Source organism: Oryza glaberrima, chromosome 9, assembly GCF_000147395.1.
Source record: "Oryza glaberrima chromosome 9, OglaRS2, whole genome shotgun sequence".
NCBI lineage: Eukaryota > Viridiplantae > Streptophyta > Magnoliopsida > Poales > Poaceae > Oryza > Oryza glaberrima.
The window spans coordinates 16,514,437-16,528,398 of NC_068334.1; the positions used below are offsets into that span (position 1 = coordinate 16,514,437).

At 43.5% G+C, this 13,962-nt stretch overlaps 2 protein-coding genes and 1 long non-coding RNA gene across 4 annotated transcripts; 2 read left to right on the top strand and 1 right to left on the bottom strand.

Annotated features, from left to right (window-relative positions):
• The first annotated feature begins 3,296 nt into the window (after positions 1–3,296).
• LOC127784959 (uncharacterized) lies at positions 3,297–5,428 on the top strand. The gene is made up of 3 exons (XR_008019630.1): positions 3,297–3,710; positions 4,349–4,618; positions 4,859–5,428. It is a non-coding gene; the product is annotated as an uncharacterized LOC127784959 (long non-coding RNA).
• Positions 5,429–5,821: 393 nt separating this feature from the next.
• LOC127783802 (putative transcription factor bHLH107) lies at positions 5,822–6,675 on the top strand. The gene is made up of 4 exons (XM_052310962.1): positions 5,822–5,835; positions 5,949–5,993; positions 6,035–6,125; positions 6,205–6,675. Exons 1-4 carry the CDS (start codon positions 5,822–5,824, stop codon positions 6,673–6,675), a joined length of 621 nt encoding a protein of 206 aa, XP_052166922.1.
• A 1,407-nt stretch (positions 6,676–8,082) lies between these two features.
• LOC127784880 (beta carbonic anhydrase 5, chloroplastic) lies at positions 8,083–12,759 on the bottom strand. 2 transcript variants are annotated; one of them, XM_052312293.1, is made up of 9 exons: positions 11,683–12,208; positions 11,538–11,590; positions 10,681–10,842; positions 10,557–10,605; positions 10,354–10,467; positions 10,213–10,266; positions 9,999–10,090; positions 9,809–9,914; positions 8,083–8,896 (listed from the first exon to the last, which is right to left on the bottom strand). In XM_052312293.1, exons 1-9 carry the CDS (start codon positions 11,773–11,775, stop codon positions 8,699–8,701), a joined length of 921 nt encoding a protein of 306 aa, XP_052168253.1. In that variant the 5' UTR covers positions 11,776–12,208; the 3' UTR covers positions 8,083–8,698. The 2 variants fall into 2 exon arrangements, with proteins under 2 accessions (XP_052168253.1, XP_052168252.1); XM_052312292.1 differs by lacking the exons at positions 11,538–11,590; positions 11,683–12,208 and adding an exon at positions 12,294–12,759.
• Positions 12,760–13,962: the final 1,203 nt, after the last annotated feature.

The window sequence follows — 13,962 nt, forward strand, 5'->3', positions numbered from 1 at the left end:
GATCAATTCATGACTTCCAAACAACTCACTTTGTTTTTTTTTTCTATATTTTTCAATTCTTTGTTTTGCACATGCATTTGTATCCTATACTTATGTTTTTCCTATTCATGTGCTTTCCCATCACTGGAAAATGGAATTTTTTTAAAGCAATTTCAAAGGACTTGAAATCTTGTGGTAATATTTTATAAAGTCCTTTGGATGGTAGGAATGGATTTGAAAATTCCTATCCGGTGTCTTCCATTCCTTCACGTTTTTGAGGATTCTAAACACTTAAACAAAGCTCATATGTTTTGCATCCCTTCGATAAATCCAAGGCAACATGCCACTTTATTTCTCCTCTTTTGTCTATTCTAATGAATTATTCGATTCAAAATCCCTTTTTTTTTCCTTATGGAGCAGACAAACACATCTTCTACCATATTCATGTGTTTTTATTTCCTGTAGGATCTATACTTTTTTTTCGTTTATGTGTTTTCCTAATATTGTGTTCCAAAGGAGTCCTTACCATGAAAAACACAATAAAAGAACGTTACACGTGAATTGAATTGGTATGCCACTCTCATCCCAATGAGCAAAAAAAACACATATGTTACAAAAAGAAGCATTTTTTAGAAGAAAATGACAATCAACTGTAAATTTGTATAAAGAGTATCTTATTTTAAGGAGAAATAAGAATAAACCTTGCACTGCAAAGTTAATTAGGAAAAAAAACTAGCAAAAAATCACAACTACAACAGACACACAACCAACCTAAACAACCGCATCCAAAAAAGCACGACAACCAAACTCAACACCTCACCATATGTGCTCTTGGTCCGACTTTATGACCACCAAATTTATAGAGAGATAAGGCAGCTTGAATGAACAAAACCGTCGCTCTTGTCTTGCCTCATGGCACTATCTCCATCTAGCTACCTTGAAACCAAAGCCTCCCAGCGGCCACTTCACGATTGATGCCTCCGCTCACCAAAACAAAACTTATTGTATCTCATAACGCAACAGCTCCAACCTCACCTCAACACATCTCGTTGACTTGAAGTCAGCTGCTATGTAACCAAGGAAAGTCAGAAAGGCAAGTGTCGTAAAAAGGAGCTCACTGCTCTTGCCTCCACAGCTGTCACCACCACGGTCGCATGCCACTATCTCCATGTAGCCACCACTAATCCAAAGCTTCTCAATAGTCACTTCACAACTAATGCCTGTGCTTAGTCAAAAAGGAAAAGAAATAAACATGTTGTAGGTCATCATTGCCAAGCTCGTCTCCCTTGACATAACAGTTCAATTTCATGTCAACACACTTTATTGACTTGCATTGATGACATCCACTATGCAACTGAGGAAGGTTGGAAAAGCAAGCTCTATGAGTTGCAGATCGCCACTTCTGCTTCCATGGTTGCCACAACCGCAACCTCATAGTACTACCTTCAAACTACAATTCTAACTTCCAAAGATGATTAGCCAATTCGGGTTTCAAACCACTTACTCCATAGAGAGAAAATCGAGCGTCGAGTTATCCTTGCCAAGCTAAGTCAGCATGATGGAGCGGTTCCGATTTCCAAACACCTAGCCAATCCAAACAAGTCAGCAAGATGGCCTCACCCCCAACAGCGGGGAGGCGAAAGCCGCCCCACCTGTCGACACCATGAGCATAGTAGTGTCCCTCGGAGTTGAAAGAGGCCTTGGGAGCAATGTCAGTCGGCAAGAGGCAGCCTATCAAGATAGGTATGGCTAGCGAGGATTCGCACCAATGGGCAGAGTAGTCCTTTGGTCACACCATAGAAAAAATGAATTGAAGGAAATTTCCAATTGATCTAACTCCTTTGCTTTTTTTAATTTAAAATTGGACCATAGAAATACAATCAAATAAAATACTTCCTATCTCTTCCTACAAACCAAGATGTCTATAGAAAAATTTTGTTTGGGTTTGTTCGGTTAATACCTCCCATGAAGATTGGAGAAATTTTGAAGATTAATTCCCTCTCAATTCCCTTCAATCCCTTTCTTATAGTGATTAACCAAATAAACTCTTGGATATTTGGGAAGTTAAATTTGAAAGATCCTTTGCCAATCGGGCTTGGTTATTCCCACACACACCTCTATAAGGGTGTGTACAAATATAGAATTCGATATGGCCTTTTAGTTAATACGTACTACTTCTGTCCCATAATAATTGTATTTCTAGGATTTAAATTTGTCCCCAAAATAATTATCACAATAGAGTACTAATGATCCCATTAATCACTTCTCATCCAAATCTCTCCCTATTTTACCCTCAACTACTCTCCACTGTTACCTATAAACCATTTAATAAGTGGTATTATAGTTTTTTTTTCTCAAGTCTTAATATATGCTAAACAACTTAGAATTACACAATTAATTTAGGACGGATGTAGTATCACTTAGAGACTATCCTCCTCTAATAGTCGAGACAACAAAACCTCTTAACCACTAATACACTAAAATAACTTTTTATTACTCTTCTTTCCTTTTATTCACCCTCATGCAACAAAATTTCCTCTAATAAATACTAAGAGTCGACTCTAAGCATTGTCATATGTAGCAATTACGTTTCCCTTTCCTCCCCTGTCTCTTCCACGTCCAAATTTACTTGCATGATAATGGAAATAGACCATTATTAAACACCGTTGTACATGTCCTAACGGTTATAATCATACAACAGAAACTAACTGCTTAACCATCATTACTCAATGTGCTGGAACCGGAAGCAGATCTTGTTGGAAATAATCTTGTTATTTGTGTGTTTATTAGCATGTAGAATTGTGTGCATTAACACATTGTGAGGATGTTCGTGTATGCATGGCTAGATCAGGTTGTTAGCTTGCATGCCTTGAATTAGTGTGTGCATGCAAGATTAATTAGTGTAGTTAGTTAGGTTGTTAGTCGTGTGAGCTGCATGTATATCCATGCAGCGCATGCTCAAGTTTTGTCTAGAGAATGCATTCAGTTTGTGCAGTTCGGTTTGTGTATATAAGTACACACTACTTAAAAAAACCCTCATAAAGAATGGCTTATAGGTGTCGATTCATTTAAAACCAGCACCTATAGAGCTTTTCCCATATTCCTACTACGGAAAAACATAGAACCGACACCTTAAAACACTATAGGTGCCGGTTCTAGTGAAAAAACCGGCACATATACTATAGGTACCGGTTTTTTAAAAGAACCAGCACTTATAATATATTATAGGTACCTTTAAAAAAAAAGGACACTTATAGCTTTGAGCCGAGCCTATCAGAACCACACCCACCGCGCGTCCTTATCCACTCAATCGTTCTCTGACTTATCCATCTAGCGTCTCTTTCTCGTCTCTCAGCTCGCCCGTCTCTCCCCTCTCTCTCTCTCTCTCGTGGTGCCTGCCCAGCGAAAACGGCAGCGGCGGCGGTGGCCGTGCCCTCCCCTCCGCCAGATCCGGCGGGAGGGGAGGCGGCGGGCACCCCACGGGCGGAGGCGGCCAGCGGTAGCGGCCGTGCCCTCCCCTCCGTGGATCCGGCGAGAAGGGAGGCGGCGGGCTCCCGTCTGCCAGATCCGGCGAGAGGGGAGCATGTGGTGGAGGCAGTTGGGAGTCGGCGAGCTCCCACGCTGGCGGCTGCCTGGCGGAGGCAGTTGCGGCGCACCTCGGCAGCGGCGGCGGCTGCGCCATGCCCATGCGGCGACGGCGGCAGGGGTGGAGAAGGACACCGGTGGCGCAGGTGAGGTGGCGGCTTGAGTTATTTAGTATTTTTCTTTTTGAGTTCATGAGTTCTTGTTAAGTTCTAGTCCTAATTTTGTTGAGTTCTTGTCCCAAACTTGTTGAGTTCTTATTCTTTGTACCATGCATATACTAGTTTGCTGTTGGTTTTGATCTCGAATCCGAGAGGAAGGGGAGTAGGGATGGGTTCAAGGGAGGATGACAACGACAGTGACGTGTGGTTGGTTGGTGAGTTCGGCTCGAATTCGAGCCGGCTCTTTCTTTTTTTTTTTGGCTCGAGCAATGCTAAAGGTGCCGGTTCTATTTTCCTTAAAGGTGTTGGTTGCTAATATTGGTGCCGGATGAAACCTTTTTGTAGTAGTGACACTTGATAGAGGAATAAAAATGAGTGGCATGGTTCCTGAGAAAACAAGATGTAGTCCCATGTGTATGCTCGTGTTCTCTTTCTCCCTTAATTTCTTTCTTGTGTCTGTGTGAGATATAGAGTAATAGTATAGAGAGATAAGTTATTAGAAGAGCCGAGTGAATCGGTTCCAACAGGATAATTGTACCATAAAAGTTCTCTATTTAGGAATAGGCCTGCCAGTCTGTGATTTTACAGGATGCAGCCCCTCCTGAGAGAATCCATCAATTTTGCAGCACGACATTGAAGACGGCAGCAGGAATGCATGCAGGATTACAGGTACATACGCCATGTTTGCTGCGGTACATACGCCTCTGTTTTCTGCTGCATCGCGCGCTCGTCGACAGCTCCTGAGGTCCTGGATCTACAAAGGGATTGAGGACCAGATCGACTCCAGAGTACCACACTCCCGAATCCTTGAACGGAGAAACGATGCCAATGCACATAATTTCCATCAACCCGAGAAAAACCAGCTCACCGTTCAGTACTCGAACTGCTACTGATTGGTAAGTAGTAGTACTTCGATACTGTGGTACTACTCCTATAAATCTAAGTATGAATCTATGATGGATGCTACTTGCAATTGCAAGTTACAACCCTGTCTCTCTCTCTCTCTCTGCCTATCGATCATCATGCATAGCACCGGTGTGTACTCGTCGCAGCCTTTTTCGCCTTCGCTGTACTCTCTTTGCTCGCCTGCTTAATTGTTGCCTTGTAACCTAAAGGCGTGTGCCCGTTTGTTACAGAGCAAGGAGACATGGCATATCGGCGTGCCGGCCATATTGCTGTAAATGTAGCCCGCCGGAGTTGCGTTCGCCGACGCTTTTTCACTGCACCCGTCCGACAATTTACGTGCGAGAAAAGTGCAGTACACATGTGCACATGCATCCACCGGTTCAACGTTACGTTACTCCCCTCGCTCCGGCAGAAACTGCGACGTTTGAAGTTTGATCGGTTGTGCGGTGATTGGTGAATAGCCGCCAAAAGGCGAGGACCACACACGGGTGATTTCTCCTCTCGATCGACCGCGACACAGGTCGAAACGCCAATGCCCACCGCAGCCAGACCTGCCCTAGTTGCCTACGCAATAAAAAGCCGTGTCGCCACCGGCGCCGGCGGCCTCCGACGTGCCCGTTTGTTTATAAGAGCAAGTTTAATAGTATAGCTCACTACTGACTCCAATTCATCATAGGAGTAGCTATATAACTGTTGACAGTTTTTGGGATGAAAAACTTTCAAATATAACTACTATGTAATTACATTATAACTACTATATATAATTAATATGTAACTCAAGTGTAACTCAATAAAGCACGATGGGGCAACTGGTTAGGTGAACAAACCTCCAAGTTGGAGGTGTTGGGTTTGATCCCTACTGCACGCTTTTTAATTTTTTAAACCGTTTTCGCTCACTAGCACAAATCTCAAAGCATATTAGACGGCTTAAAATTTGAAAGTTTTCACCCCTGTTAAATGTAGTATAGCAAATCCATTCATCTATAGCCAATTTAATAGTCAATTCATACAATAGTTGCTTAATATACTATTAATAGCTGGTCCCACCTGTTATATACACATTACGTCTTGAAGTCCATGCTGTAGCTGTCTACAGATATATAGCCCCCTGCTCTTCTCTCTCTTTCTTTATCTATTTAAAATATGCTTATAGCTAGCTTATAGTCTGCTATTGTACCTGCTCTAACAGTGCAATGCGTGCCCACCAGTACGTGGCTACCTGCGCGTTGCAACGATCGGCTTCCTGTCCCGCCTATATCTTCTCTTCGAACCGATCGAGCTGTGGGACAGAGACACATAATACGCTAGCCATTCGTGGAGATGGTGGCTGCACGGAGCGGCGACGACGCGGAGCTCGGGTTGGACGTCGAGTGCTTGGCGGCCGCGCCGCGGTGGACCAGGGCGAGAAGGAGCCACAGCGAGGCGCAGCGGAAGCGGCGGGAGCGCATCAATGCTCACCTCGACACACTGCGCGGCCTCGTCCCCTCGGCGTCCCGGGTGCGCGTGAGCTCGATCGTCTCGTACTCTCATAGTCTCATGCATGCATGTCACCACCGTACGTACGTGGTTGCAACAGATGGACAAGGCGGCGTTGCTCGGGGAGGTGGTGCGGTACGTGCGGAAGCTGCGCAGCGAGGCGGCGGGCAGCGAGGCCGTCGTCCCGGGGGAAGGCGACGAGGTCGTCGTAGAGGAGGAGGAGGTGGAGGTGGAGGGGTGCAGCTGCGACGCCGGGGAGAGGCAGGCCGCGAGGCGCGTGAAGGCGTCGGTGTGCTGCGCCGACCGCCCGGGGCTCATGTCGGAGCTGGGCGACGCGGAGAGGTCCGTCAGCGCGAGGGCGGTGCGCGCGGAGATCGCCACCGTCGGCGGGAGGACCCGGAGCGTCCTGGAGCTCGACGTCGCGCGGACGGCGGCGGCAGGAGGAGGCAGCAACGGGGCGTCCCAGCTGCCGGCGCTGCAGGCCGCGCTTCGCGCCGTGATCATGAGTCAGGAGGAGCTGCTCGCCGTGGAGAGCTACAAGCAGCGCCGCTTCTCCGCGGATTTCGCCTAGGGCATGTTTGGTTCCCTTACGTACATTGTCACAATTCCATACGTAAGAGTGGACAAGTCAGTAAGTCATAGTTACGATACTGCACTAGACACTATTTGGCATGGCAAAGTTTGGCAACTAAAACCAAATACGTCCCTACTTGATTAGGGCTCTTGAAGTGATCTGACTAGAGAAATAGGAAGGAAGAGGAAGGAAAACTGTGGAAAATGCAATCCCCTAAATTGAACATGTAGTTCATGTTTTTTTCCATCCATTAGATATTGCAACTATCAGTGTTTTCATTCTCTCGAGGTTATTTTTTTTACATCACCTAAATAGTTCTTTTTGAAGAAAAAAAATTATAAAATGACACGATAGACTAACATGAGATATATCAATATGTGTTTTGTAATTAGATCGACTACGTTTAATACTTCAAATATGTGTCAGTATATTCTATGTGACAACCAAACTTAAAAATTTGTCCCAACTAAACAAGGCCTTAATCTTGAGAGTAGAGAATTAACTAGAGACCTCACCAAATCGAGATACTCATATAGCAAATACACGGGCCGTATAGGCACATGTGCAAACTGTGCATGGGTTCAGGGCCTCTAAAATTTAAGGCCCCAAATCTACCATTAGTACTAATAATTCATGATTAGTTAGTATCATATTCGAGGGAAAAAAACAGACAAAAGAAAAATGAACCCAACAAGATTACAAGGTCTAATCCTCTTCATGATGCTAATAACAATTTGTGATATCTGTATTAAATCCGCCCGCTGTCCGATTGTTCGCAACAGTAATAAGCCTACAACAATTAACAGAATCAATCAACAATTTCATAGTAAAGAGGACTCAAAATCCCATTGTAAGGCTTTTGTTTTCTAATTTTAAGGCCTTATTTTACATTTTGTACTCACTGCTGCACGGTCTGAATGACATCGTCTGCAGTACTACTCACTGACATGTGAGCCCCACAGCCCCTTTGAATGACATCGTCTACAGTACTGCTCACTGACATGCGGGCCCCACAGCCCCTCGGGCCCACATGTCAGTGAGCAGTACTGCAAAGGATCTCAATTGCTGAATGACAAGGGGTTCACTATAGATACTGGCAGATTGCATGGCAGCATTGAAGTCCATACTGCTCAAACCTCGTCATGAAGTATAATCAAAACTACTGCACTGGACCAAACTTATCAAAACTGGAGTACTACTGCTTAATTAAACTACTCCCTCTGTGTACCTCCATCCCAAAATATAAAGCATTGAAACAAATATTAAAACTACTCCCTCTGCACCTCCATCCCAAAATATAAGGCATTGAAACCAGTGTCTCATCTGGTCTTAATACATACCCCAAACTTCCGAATGAACCAAAATATTTCGGTTGTAGTGACTACGACAAAAGAACAGTAAAGATTGAACTTTAAACACAACATTGTTTCAACTATTTGAGAATTATTATATTGATACAGCAGCTGCCCGGCACACCAGATTACAAAGCTCTATCTTATTTTTGCAATTACACGATAAATGATACAACACAATAATTTGCCAAATGTGGCAAGATCGTACATGTTTTTGGTATGAATATGAGTTTGCAGCTTATTGAATTAATATGATGCTTCTAAGCAGAAAATAATACAGGGATATTTGGACAAAATTCACTTTGTCCCCGGCAGTTTGACAAACTTTCACTTTGCTGCCATAATGTTCATTTCTGTTGCACTTCACTCCATTGTGGTTTCGCTCAACTGCAGCCTAGTCACTGTATCAAATAACTGTTAAAGTGCCACATGTACCTCTGTGAAGCTGATAACATACAACATGACCAAGTATGGCCGTCAAGTGTTATGTTAATCAATGGTACCAACAACACCGTAACAGTGACTTGATACTGGGACTCGTTCTTGCAGAATGTCAATACCACAATGGAGCAAAGTGCAATGAAAATGGACAGCACAGTGGCAAAGCAAAACCATGCTAAACTGCAGGGGGCAGAGTGAAATTTACCCAAGTAAGCAATGCCTCTTGATCAAGACCAGGTAGTCCTATTCTTTATGGCATACTTGCTTCCACCTTCCAACCCTTGGCGGTATACTAATTTCCACTTCTCGAATGTGCAATCAATAAAATTGTAATAGCCCCCATGAAGGCTCAAAGTTCCTTCATTCACCCTTTTCTCTATCCAAGGGTATGTTAACAAGTTCAACAGTGAGCTATTAATTGATTCCTGCAACAAAATATTTCATTCATGTCAGATATTACGGTAGCTTCATTTTAAATCAGCAATAAGAGCTATACAAAATTCAATGTTCAGCTATTGCATGCACTAAACTTTACCAAACATTTCAAGAAATCAAACACAGGAAATCAGTGTTATTTAGCATGTGTTGAAGTATGCTAAATCTATTCCAGAAACTTGAATACATAAACTGAACCAAGAAGAAGCCTGCTATCAGTAACGAGTTTACCCCTTGAAACTTTGACATCTCTTTGAACTAGTAAAGATCATTGAAGCAACAAACTGCACTACCAAATGCATGTTTTTTCCCCTGAAAAATCAAGGTTTCTACTATCTCCGTTCTTTAGTTTTCTACATAATATTCTTTTCTTTTTCAGTCTTCAAGATGTGACTTTGGCAATTGCTTCTAATAACTTTACGTTCAGATATAATAATGGAATTACAATATCTATATCTATACTCTATATATACTATTATGAAAGATGGTAGTGGTGGTGGTGAGTCTGCCATTGCCATCAACCACTGTCATGTAGGACCCCAAATAGTGAGTAGGTGGGGACTTTTGTCCATTCCCTAAGCAACCCATGAACCCAACTAGGTAAATGTTCACTGACTTACTATCTATAGAACAATGTGTTTTGTACTTTTACTTTCAATCTTACTAATATACACCAGAAAATTTAGTTTCCCAGTGATTTAAAAATTATTATAACATCATTATTTCAGATGCAGTTTAAACATTCTTGCTGTTTTTCTGTTCCCATAGCAAAGCATGGGCATTGAACTAGTTATGAAGATATTTCTAACGACAAAATTAAAGCACATATTCTAGGATATAAAGTAGTAAAAATGAACTGAGGTAGTAACAATTATCCATCAAACTAAGAAAATCAAAATCACCTTTTCACAATGTTTGCACTGTAATTCAAAATTCAAATTTCCAGCTGCTGCTTCCGTACTTAACCTTGCACTCTTTGCAATTGACACCCAATCTCTGATAAAGCTTCTGTTCAAGAAACAAACACCATATATGCATGATGTAAAAGAAAAATAAAAGGATACGTAATGCAAAAGATGGGAAGAACTTTACCTAGATTGCGAATCATCTTGCTTACTTTTCATACTCATTAGTGCTTGGATACCACCACAACGGCTGTGACCTACCACTAATACATTCTCTACCTGAATAAACGAATGTCATTGGGTGATTCAGAATTCATTGTATATGCTCATGTCACTAGAGTTGATAAAAATAGAAAACGTTCAAATATAATCTTCAATACTATATCACAAAATATTCTTGCCTCTAGTGTGTTGACAGCGAACTCCAGTGCAGCGCTAGTCTCTGAAGCACCATGCTGGCATAATAGCATTGTTTACTGTCAAAACTTGCATGGTAAAACTTATATTGGAAATAATAATTCATTTGTCTAAACTTGAACTACCTGATATGGTGGTACCAAATTTGCTATATTACGGACAGTAAATGCTTCCCCGGGCTGAAACCCCAAAACACTTGAAGGACATACCCTAGAATCAGCACAAGCAACCACCATGAACTGCACACCAGAAAAAGGAAATGAGCAATCCCAAAGAACTCAGTAATGTTAATATTAAAGAAATTTGCAACAGCACCATAGTCATTCACCTTTGGTGTTTGCTGCTGAGCAAGATTTTGATAGTTAGAAATATTATCCCTATAAGTCACAAACACAACAAACTCAGTAAACAAAAAAAGTTAGATAGATGACAATGATGCATGATCCACTTACACACAATTCCTGTGCTTGAAGTCCATGAACCTTGCTTTCAACTCCATGAATGGATCATGTTCCCCATCTATCTCATCTACTGTACCATGTTGAAAATCTAAAAGCTGTCGAGTCAAGCCAGAATGATCTCTTGAGGCCATTGTGGTACACGGAAAGTCCCTCCTGCAGATGAGAAATTCATCTTACTGGTACAAATTACAATACAGCAACAGAGTATTCATTATTTTGTTCTTCAGACAAATTAAATTAAATAAGGGGACATTACAAAGTTCTTTTTTTTTCGAATAAGAGGGCAGGAGGACTGCCTCTTTTTCATTAATAAAGGAGGAGATAAATGATTTATTTACAGGACTAAAAAGTTCTGAAGGCACAAAGATCCAATTAGAAGAGTTTACATGCTCAAACCCATCCTAAGTATCACAAATGCATGGTAAAATTGGAAGGATACCCCACTGCAAAATTATGCCTTGTTTTACCCAGTTCATCTGAGATATATAATTCCCGAACTAGAATCTCCTTTCCTCAACCACAACATCACATCCACCCCGGAAGCTGGAATAGCAGAGCCATCAACATTGAGCCACGGGCACAGAGAAAGCGGCTATATAAATTAACAAAAAAACATCAAGCAAGCACGCTGGCCAAACAAAACGGCCTAGCAGATCCACCCAATTAGTTCAGACAATTCTTCAAACATCTAACTAGCGCACTAGATCAGAGATTCGCGGGAGACCGCTGGTGGTTCATGAATAGGAAAAGGGACCAAAAACCGATCAAATAAGACGGATAGTTCCATGATCCAATCAGTCGTCCCAAAAGGCCGTAAAAATTATGGGTTGGATCGATCCTGGGCTTACCGGCTAGATCCTCCCACACGCAGGGAAACGCTGAGCGGCCTCGAACCACCGATCTGACGCACCCCCACAGAAGCCACGAATCAACAAAATGAATCACGAAAAGCCGCAGAGCCAAGAAAATGGGCGGGCGGGTCGGCGAGCTCACCGTCACAGCGGAGCGGCTCCGGCCGGGGCCGTCGGCGGTGGGGGGCGCGAGGTTGAGGCACGGGAAGGCGGGGCGGAGCAGACTAGGAGCCATGTGAGGATGTCCCGGTGCTCGCGCGGGTGGTGGTCGTCGTGGTCGGGGTCTCGGGCATTTGTGGGAGGGAAAAGCTTCGCGCGGCAACGGCCGGGGGGGATTTACGGGGTAGAGCGAGGCAGCGAGCACGACGGCGATGCGACGGAGAAACCGAGGTCGAGGCAGCGATTTTCTTTTTTAGAAAAATGATAAATTAAGCTGGTGGGGGGCGGAAACTTCGATGATTAACTGGAAGCGGCCGCGTAAAGGTTCACGTGGGGGAAACATCTCGTCCGTCCGTTTGGGATGCGGTGGGAGGATCCTGGCCGTTGGATTCCTCGATACTTGGAGAGTGGGAGTGGTTGTCGTGGGCCCATGTGCTGGGGCCCATTAGAGGCATGGGCCGCATGACTATCGAGTTGCGCTGCGTGGGCGCGTGGAAAACTCAAAACTGGGCAATCCAAAAGATACGAGCGATCAAGCACTCAAGCTGGTGTCTCACTGCAGCTTGAAAGCAAAAACTTTGAACTATAGCTCACCGATGGATTGGACGACGAGACGGCGGCTGCTCGCCGGCGGCAGGGACGCCGTCGTCGTGTCCGGTGGCGCGCCGCAAGTGCTGGAGCGCTGCGTCTTCAGGTGGACATGGCTGAGGAGGCATCGGCGCAGGTGGTGGCGAGTGAGCGACCGAAGCTGGAGCTGCGCGTGCGGCGGCGGCGGCAGCAGCCAAGCGCCGAGCTGCTGATCGCAAGGGCCAGGTGACCATAGAACACAGCAAGCTCCAGCCAGAAATGGCGCACCCTCCCCTGCCCCCAGGAAGAGCTAACCAAATAGCCAATAGGAAGGGAAGAAAAACTCCAACAGTACAATTGTTCGACGTGTATGATGGAGATTTGCCCTATCAAAATATTTAGGCGAAATTATTGCCTATCTTTAATCAAAAAAACAAGAAGGAAACGAAACGAAACGAAGCGATCGAAAAGAACAGGTTTGTTTGGCTTGGAGTTGGTTGCTTGGGGCCGTCGGAAGGCGAGAGACCTCGAAAGGGAAAGCAAGACAGTCCCGTACAGATAGGATAGCAGTGTGTCTGACTCACATGATTATCCTCACTCGCACGGTTGCACTTCCGCTTTGACACGGAACTGCACCGAACGTGTGATGTGGTTTTTCTTTTATTTTTTTTCCTTAGCACGAGCAGGGCGCCCTCCCCACTCCCCAGCAATCTTGGAGAAGAATAGACACGCACACTGTGCGCGCGGTCGTGCGGACGAAGGCCCAGCTGGGTATCGCTGCAACTGGTAATCCTTTTTTCCCAATAAAATTCGGTGGGGGCAAACATGCGCGCGGCTCCGTGGCCCGGAGGACGCCACGTGAGTACGCGACGTAGAGGGAAACCACCCGTGCTCTCCCAGCCGCTCGGCATCTCGCTAGTGGGGTGGGAGTGGGAGAGTGGGACACGCTGGTTGGGAGCGACGGACCGGAGCCGAGCTGTCCCGGGGTAATTAAGAGCAGGTTTAATAGGACCGCCCGCTTCTGCCTCTAACTTCTTCCACATCATCTTCATACGAATTAAGAGATATGTGGTACAATAGCTAGGCTCTAATACTATGCACATCTATCTATCTATCTATCTATTATATTATTAAAACAGCTTTGAAAGAAGACACCACGTTCGCTATGAGAGCTAGAAATTCCCACATTAATCGAATAAAAAGAAAAGGAGAATCCAAGTAGGAATACAATTTGAAAATAGCTGAAATTCGGAGTTAAAAATAAGAAATATTGAAAAAAGAGTCCATATAAGAATCCAATACGAGATTAATTAACATTCAGAATAAAAATAAAAATAAAATCCAAAATTAGCACAACAAAAAGAAGAGTTCAAGTAGAAATTAAAAATAAGAAATATTAAAAGAAAAATCCATATAAGAACCCAATACGAGATTAATTAAAATTCAGAATAAAAATAAAATAATATCCAAAACTAGAAAAATTAAAAGAGAGTTCAAGTAGGAATACAATTTTGACACAACTGAAATTCAGAAATAAAAAATAAAAATATTAAAAGAACACTATACGGTATTAATTAAAATTTGAAAAAAAAATCTAAAATTAGAAAAAGAAAAAAGATTTCAACTAGGAATACAATTTATAAATAACTAAAATTAGTGATAAGAAATAAGGACTATTGGAAGAAAAGACCATCTA